At 43.2% G+C, this 6,932-nt stretch overlaps 1 protein-coding gene across 2 annotated transcripts in view; it reads left to right on the plus strand.

Annotated features, from left to right (window-relative positions):
* LOC103802194 (guanine nucleotide-binding protein subunit beta-4) overlaps positions 1-4,721 on the plus strand; it is a 10,565-nt gene extending 5,844 nt beyond the window's left edge. For both annotated transcript variants that reach the window (XM_009074646.1, XM_009074647.1), the window contains 6 exons: positions 119-182; positions 955-1,117; positions 1,315-1,381; positions 1,531-1,732; positions 2,923-3,139; positions 4,367-4,721. In XM_009074646.1, the coding sequence (XP_009072894.1) occupies positions 119-182; positions 955-1,117; positions 1,315-1,381; positions 1,531-1,732; positions 2,923-3,139; positions 4,367-4,473 (820 nt within the window). In that variant the 3' untranslated portion in view covers positions 4,474-4,721. The remainder of the gene's footprint in view (positions 1-118; positions 183-954; positions 1,118-1,314; positions 1,382-1,530; positions 1,733-2,922; positions 3,140-4,366) is intronic.
* Positions 4,722-6,932: the final 2,211 nt, after the last annotated feature.

Genomic DNA, 6,932 nt, shown 5'->3' on the forward strand with positions numbered 1-6,932 from the left:
GGTAGTAAAGAAATGGACTATCCGAATCCCTTGGTGATCATGCATCATGTGTGTCAATTTTGAGATTTTTTGGTTTAATTTGTTTTATATTAACATACTTTATTTTGTGTTTATTTAGGCTACTAGTCAGTGCTTCTCAAGATGGAAAATTAATTATTTGGGATAGTTATACAACAAATAAGGTATTTATAATCCTTGTTAATAATTCATGTGTAGTTTGTTTGAGAGAGCTTGTGTCTGGTTTTCCTGTGGTTGCAAGTCAGAAATTAAAAGAAGCAGATTCAGAAGCTAATTCAGACATGATCTGTTTCTGTTCCTTTCATACTATCTGTTACTAGTGATGTGTGTAGATTGTGTCTCTGAAGCAATAGTTAATTACCCAGGTAATATGTAACATTTTCACTCTTAATCTGCTAGTGCAGCAGCTTGCAGCTGTTGCTCTCTGCTGTGCCTGTTGCTTCTGAAAGTAATTTGGTCTTAAATTGTAGAAATGCACAACCTCTGAATTTACAAGAGTGCTTTGGGTTTGAGGGCAGAGGAGAAAGAAGGATAAAAGAGCTGTTAGGGAAAAGCTTAGTTAGCATGGAGTGGTGCTGTGCTTGTGTAAACTGTCCATTCTCCGTGGGTACAACCATCTTGTCTTAGTTTTCTTTGTCCAGTTCTTTTGCATCCTTGAACTACAAGTTCTAAGCAGCATAAACCAATGTTGTAAATGTTTAAGTTCAGGATAGCTTTGCTATGAAATGATGTTGTGCTGGAGTTCTGTCTGTCTGCCCTGCAGGGTACTGGTGTCTGTCACAAGTGTGTGTGCTGTGTGAACATGAAATGAGTTACATGTTGTAAAATCCAGAGACTCAGTGTGCAGGGTGTGTGGTGTGTTGGATCTGCTGTGACTGACTGACCTCAGTGAGGAGAGCTGACAGTGCTGCAGCCCTCAGCTCTGTGTCTCTGCAGATGCATGCCATTCCCCTGAGATCCTCCTGGGTGATGACCTGTGCGTATGCACCGTCCGGAAACTACGTGGCCTGTGGTGGTTTGGACAACATCTGCTCCATATACAACTTAAAAACCAGAGAGGGCAACGTGAGAGTGAGCCGAGAGCTGCCAGGGCACACAGGTCAGCCATGCTCTTGCTTCCACTTTGGTTTGCTACTGCACCAGAGGGAACAGTCCTGCTTTGAGGTGTGCTGTGGGCTGTGGAAGAGTTCTGTTGGTTATAGATGAGCTGTGGGAGAACTTTGATGCTGTTCTTAGATTTTAAACTCAGTTATTACTTCCTGTTAGTTGGAAACTAACATAACTGTTCTGTTTTAGGATACTTGTCCTGTTGTCGCTTCCTAGATGACAACCAAATTGTCACTAGCTCAGGAGACACCACTTGGTGAGTTTTTGAGCTCTGTTGGCCTTTCCCCACCCCCTGGTTCTTTTTCTTCTTTTTTTCCCCTCCTCTTCAATGCCTTAGGTTATATATAAATCTCAAGGTCTGAAGCACTCACAGACACTGTGCTAATGCTGTCCCTTTGTCTGCAGCGCTCTGTGGGATATTGAAACTGGTCAGCAGACCACCACGTTCACTGGGCACACTGGTGATGTGATGAGCCTCTCCCTCAGTCCAGACATGAGGACTTTTGTTTCGGGTGCCTGTGATGCCTCCTCCAAGCTCTGGGATATCCGGGATGGAATGTGCAGGCAATCCTTCACCGGCCACGTGTCGGATATCAACGCAGTGTGTGTAAGTCATCCCGTGTGTTTCCACGTGGGAGCAAAGGGGGAGGATAAAGGTGACATTTGCATGAATTCAGCTCATAGTCTACTGAGCTACCTTGACTTAAAATCAGTTAGTTAGGATGGATACTGTTAAATTGCATCTAAGGGAGAAGGTTGTCTAATAACTTATGATCTGGTTTATAACTGAATTATTATTTCTGCTGTCTGTGATGCATTGAGCTCTTCTTGCAATAGTTTCAGCTGGTTTTGTTCACTGAGCCCTCACTTTAAGAAGCAAAGAATGGATGAGAGAAACTTGTTGCAATGTGTTATAAACTGAAAACTGTAGGTAAATGCAATATACTGAAAGGATGCAAAACAGCCAAACATCCTCATCTCCAAGTTTTTCGTTGAGTGAAATTGTACTTGATATTTCCTGTTGAAAAGAGCTTTCAGCAAAATATTCTAGAAGGCAAAGGTAAAATCAGTCCTGGTGTTGAATATTCATCCATGGAATAAATTGGTAATATTTATACACTGGATTATATTTCCTCTGTGTCATAGTAACACTATGTTCTGATCTGCAAGATATGAGCTCTGGTAAATAGGGACTGAAATCTAAGTCTAAGCTGCATCTGTTTTTGATAAACATGAAAAATTATTAAGGCTGAGAAAATACCAAAAGCATGAGCAGTACAAAAATGCAGTTCCTATACTTAGACCTGGACCCTGAGATGTGCTGAGCTCTCTTCATTCCCATTCCAATCAATATGGCAGTTGAGAGAATGAGTCGGGTGCGGAGGGGATTTTTTTTGGAAATAGATTACAAGCAAGCAATTCAATCTTGGCTGAGCCAACCTGGCTGACCAGCTCTGGGTGGAACATCATGTTCCACTTCACCCAGGTCTTCGTGGCCTGCAGCCAGGATGTACACAACTGGGGTTTGCCTCATTTTGTAGGAGTCAGTTGCATCCCCTGTGACTCCTGTTACACCGCACACAGGAACTGGCTGGTACAATTCCCGTCACCAGGACTAGTCCAGAAGTGTTTCTTTGCATAGTTGTTTATAGGCATTTTTTTCAACATGTGGATATTTTTAAGAAATCATTCTGCCTTTGGTCACCCATGGCAAAATCATCCTGTGATGCTCTTGATCTAACACATGAAGAGTGTGCTTTTATGGTGTTAAACTTGTCTCTTAATGAAAACTTGCAGTTTTTCCCTAATGGACATGCCTTTGCCACTGGATCCGATGATGCCACGTGCCGACTCTTCGACCTCCGTGCGGATCAGGAATTGATGATGTATTCCCACGATAATATCATCTGTGGGATCACCTCTGTAGCCTTCTCCAAGAGCGGGCGCCTCCTGCTCGCGGGTTACGACGACTTCAACTGCAACGTGTGGGACACCCTCAAAGGGGAGAGGGCAGGTGAGCACACACAGCTGCTGGAGCTCTTCCAGTGCCTCAGCAGCACATGGATGTTCAGAATCTCTGCAGAGCCAGTTCATTGCCAGTGCTGCTGCTGATGTGATGGAATCTGCTTGATTCCTTTTACCACTGTTCTCTTTTGGAGTGGCCTTTTATTGCATCTGGGTATGTCTTCCTGCAGTTACCCTGCGTTCCAGTTCCATCTCTGTTGTGTGTGCAGGAAATGCTCCAGTCAGTGGAACAGGCCTGTCCCTGGGCAGTGGCTGTTGCAGATCTCTGGGCTGGGAGGTCCCAGCTCTTGAGGCTAAGGAGCAGTGTCTAAAATTGTGTTACATCTGCAGAAAATGTATTTCACAGCAGTGTATGAAATTAGTAGTATAAAGTTACACATTAACTTTTGCACCCATCAGAGGCAATAATTCAGATGTAGTTACAGTAGTCTTTTTTGCTTTGGGGAGCACCATTTCCTGCTGTTGGGAGAGAGGTGAAGTGGTCACTTGTGGTCCTTGGATTAGCTGAGCCTGTTGGGGCTCAGTTGTGTGTATAGCACAGCTGCATCTCTCACTAGGTACAGTGATGTAAACACTGGGGCCTGGTTCACTTCTGCACCTCAGTGCTGCTGCCCAGACTGAAAATAAGTGCTTTTCCTTACGGGATGTGAGCAGCTGAGTTCCAATAGACCTGGGTGTAGAACTGTGGGAGAGGAGACAAGTGCAAGAATGTGTAGAGGGAAAGCAAAACCAAAGCAGGAGGCGGCTGAGGTAGTGCTGCTTCTCTGGTACGTGTGGGATTTGTAATCCCTGCAGTTTGCAGAACATGGGAAGCTGAAGGTGGTTCCTGTATCCAGGGCAGTGTCAGGAGACATCACATTTGATTTTGAAAGTTCTTGACGGCTGAAATTGTGGACAGCATTGTCAAAACCAGGAGGAGACTGCTAGAGAGCCTGAGTAGGGATGAAGATGTTTTGGGTCAGGAAGGAGAAGTCATAAGGGCAGAGAGAAAAGTGGAGACAATATTGTGTATACATATTTTTAAAACCTTATTGTTGAGTTTCTTGCTAAGGCTGTTGTGGTCTGTATGGTTCTTCAGGGTAAAGACAAGAAAGATGATTAAAATGTTGCATTACAACTTTGTTAGCACATCTAAGACTTGCCTAGGAGAGCAGAGTAACATCTGAAGTCCTTGACAGCTTGCAGACACTAACTCCTATTGCTTCTTCTTTTCCAGGTGTCCTTGCTGGCCATGACAACCGTGTCAGCTGTTTAGGTGTCACTGATGATGGCATGGCTGTAGCTACAGGGTCTTGGGACAGTTTTCTCAGAATCTGGAATTAACTGGGAGCCAAACATGTACATTCTCCATTTGAGATCTGGAGAGATCAATGCTGCAGCCTATAGCTGTGAAATAACATTTCTACCTTGTATTTGCAGGTGAAGTTTTTCTATTCACTGATTATTACACAAAAAAAAAGGCTTTCTGTAAACTAGAAAAAAAAAATCAAGTGAAGAAATAGGGGAGGGGGGAAGAAATCACTGACTTTTTAAAAGGGGCCAGCACACATAATCATGGTGACCGACAAACTGAGAGCCAGTCTTTTTGTTTTTGGTGGTTTGGTTAGATCGTCCTTGAAGGGTTTTTGCTTGTGCTCAGTCTGCTAATCCTGTACTTTTTTTTTTGTACATAACAGAATATACACATTATAGCAGCCAATCATGTAACATTTGTCTGTATGTAAAAAAATGTTTGCATTTTTTAAGGAACTACATTTATAGCTTTGCTTTTAACCCGAGATGTCACTTCTGAGTTTTGTAGTGGGTGAACTAGATTGCTGTTTAAATGTTTTTGTGAATTTACTGTAGATAAAGTGAAGCCAATGGTATGTATGTGTTTTTTATAATGGAAGGCATTTAAATTTTTTTTTAAAGGCCCTGGAGACTCCCAGTTAAATACCTACAGCCTTACTCACTCACTTCTTGACCTGCTTGCCTATTCTTAATCGGGGGGTTCTTCAAGCCAGTGGTTCCTGGTTCATCCATTGGCAGTCATGGCCTCCAAACACCAAGGAGTTAATGCCAGGCAGACTTGCAGCTTAAAATTAAAAACCTGGTTGCAGCAGTTTTAGCTTCCTTCCTGCAGCTTTTTGCATCAGTTACTCCAGACAGTCTGTGGGTATGGAAGCCAAGTGGCCACCACTGCTGTTGTGAAGTGGCTGAGTGCTTTCCCTTTTTTCAGCTCAGCTTTAGGCAGACAGAGTGGGTTTGGCCCATGACAAGCTCCAGCTGATGTGCACTCAGAGTCATGCAGCTGCTGCTCAGAGCCCATAGCAGTGGTTCTGCAGAGCTTGCTCAGTTCCACACCAACTGAGAAATTCAGGAGAACTTTGCTTAAATTCCTAAAGAGGATTTAACTGTGCAGTTCATCCTGTAATCCCCCTCCAAATTAGGGGGTTGCCAAAGCACAGCACAGCCAGAAGCACTTGTTGACAGTTCTGTGCAGTGTGAATTACCAAAGGAATTGTGTAACTTACAGTGCACCTGTGTGACCCCTGAGACCTTCCTAGCATAGCTGTAGTGACCTGTGTCTGCTGTGGTCACTGAGGGCTAGACATGGGCGTTACATCCTGCCAGTTGTTCTGCAGCTCTGACACTGTAAATAGCCATTTCCTCTCCTTTCCTGATTTTATTCTGATTTTGATGTCTGTTGCTTAAAAATCTGATCAAGAACAGTTGAGTGTAGAGACAGGAAAACCAAGCGACTGATGCCCATTGGAACCTGCCTGGGGAGGTGGCTTAACTTTTCGGTGCCTGGCAGCATGTCTGTACTTGCAGTGGATGTTCCCTTGGGAATCTGAACATCTCTGGCATTTTTGGGAAGGGGGGTTAAGTCTACTGGCTTCTCTTAAGTGACTTACTGTAAAGATAACGTGAATTCTAAATCATCAGGTTGGAAGATGATGTTGGTTGTCCCTCATCAGAACTGATGGGGAGTCTGGGTGTCTCTGGGTCAGGTAGGAAAGAGAAGGGCCCAGAATCTTGTAATACACCCAAATGGATTCCTGGCTGAGATTGACTATTTGTCAAGTTTGACACTTAATGCTAAATTTCAGTACTTCCAGACTGTGCCTGTAAACTTGCCATGTCTATAATGGTGAAGGTGCCAACAAATGTACCAATCACAGTAAATTCACTTTTGAAATAGAAAAAGGCACCTCTTGTGCTGGAGAAGGAACATTTCCTAACAGCAGCCTGTGGTGTAGGACCAAAATCCCACTGTATTGTCTCACAGGAATTCCTCAGCGTTTTGCTTTATGCTCTGGCTGCATTAACAGAACTAAGGAATTCTTGTAACTCTCTTTAGTGAGCAGCTCTTTGGGATCTTGCAGACTCAGTTTATTTTTTAGTGGTGCACTTGATTTTTAGTTTTTCTTAACTCACAGCTGCCTTGAGTGAATCATTCTGGAAATTTGTTACTAAGGAATTTTAAGAAAATATTCTTTTTCTAAAAAAAAATATTTTTTTTTCCATAGAAGTGTGTTTTGAACCAATTTCCTAGTCAACACCTTTGCCAAGGCAGGTGCCATTTTTACATTCTGGTATTAAAACTGGTTTCTACTTGGGAAACTCCAAACCCAATTTTACAGCTGTATATAACTTTTCTTACCAGTTCAGGTAGCCTGTAACCATGGGAATGGCTCTCGTACAGGTGTTACTGCAAATAACCTCACTGTCATTGTTGGATGGCTGTTGGATTCAGCTGCTTTTAAAATAGATATAAGGAACACCAACTACTCGTT

Source organism: Acanthisitta chloris, unplaced genomic scaffold (assembly GCF_000695815.1).
Source record: "Acanthisitta chloris isolate BGI_N310 unplaced genomic scaffold, ASM69581v1 scaffold42795, whole genome shotgun sequence".
Classification (NCBI taxonomy): domain Eukaryota; kingdom Metazoa; phylum Chordata; class Aves; order Passeriformes; family Acanthisittidae; genus Acanthisitta; species Acanthisitta chloris.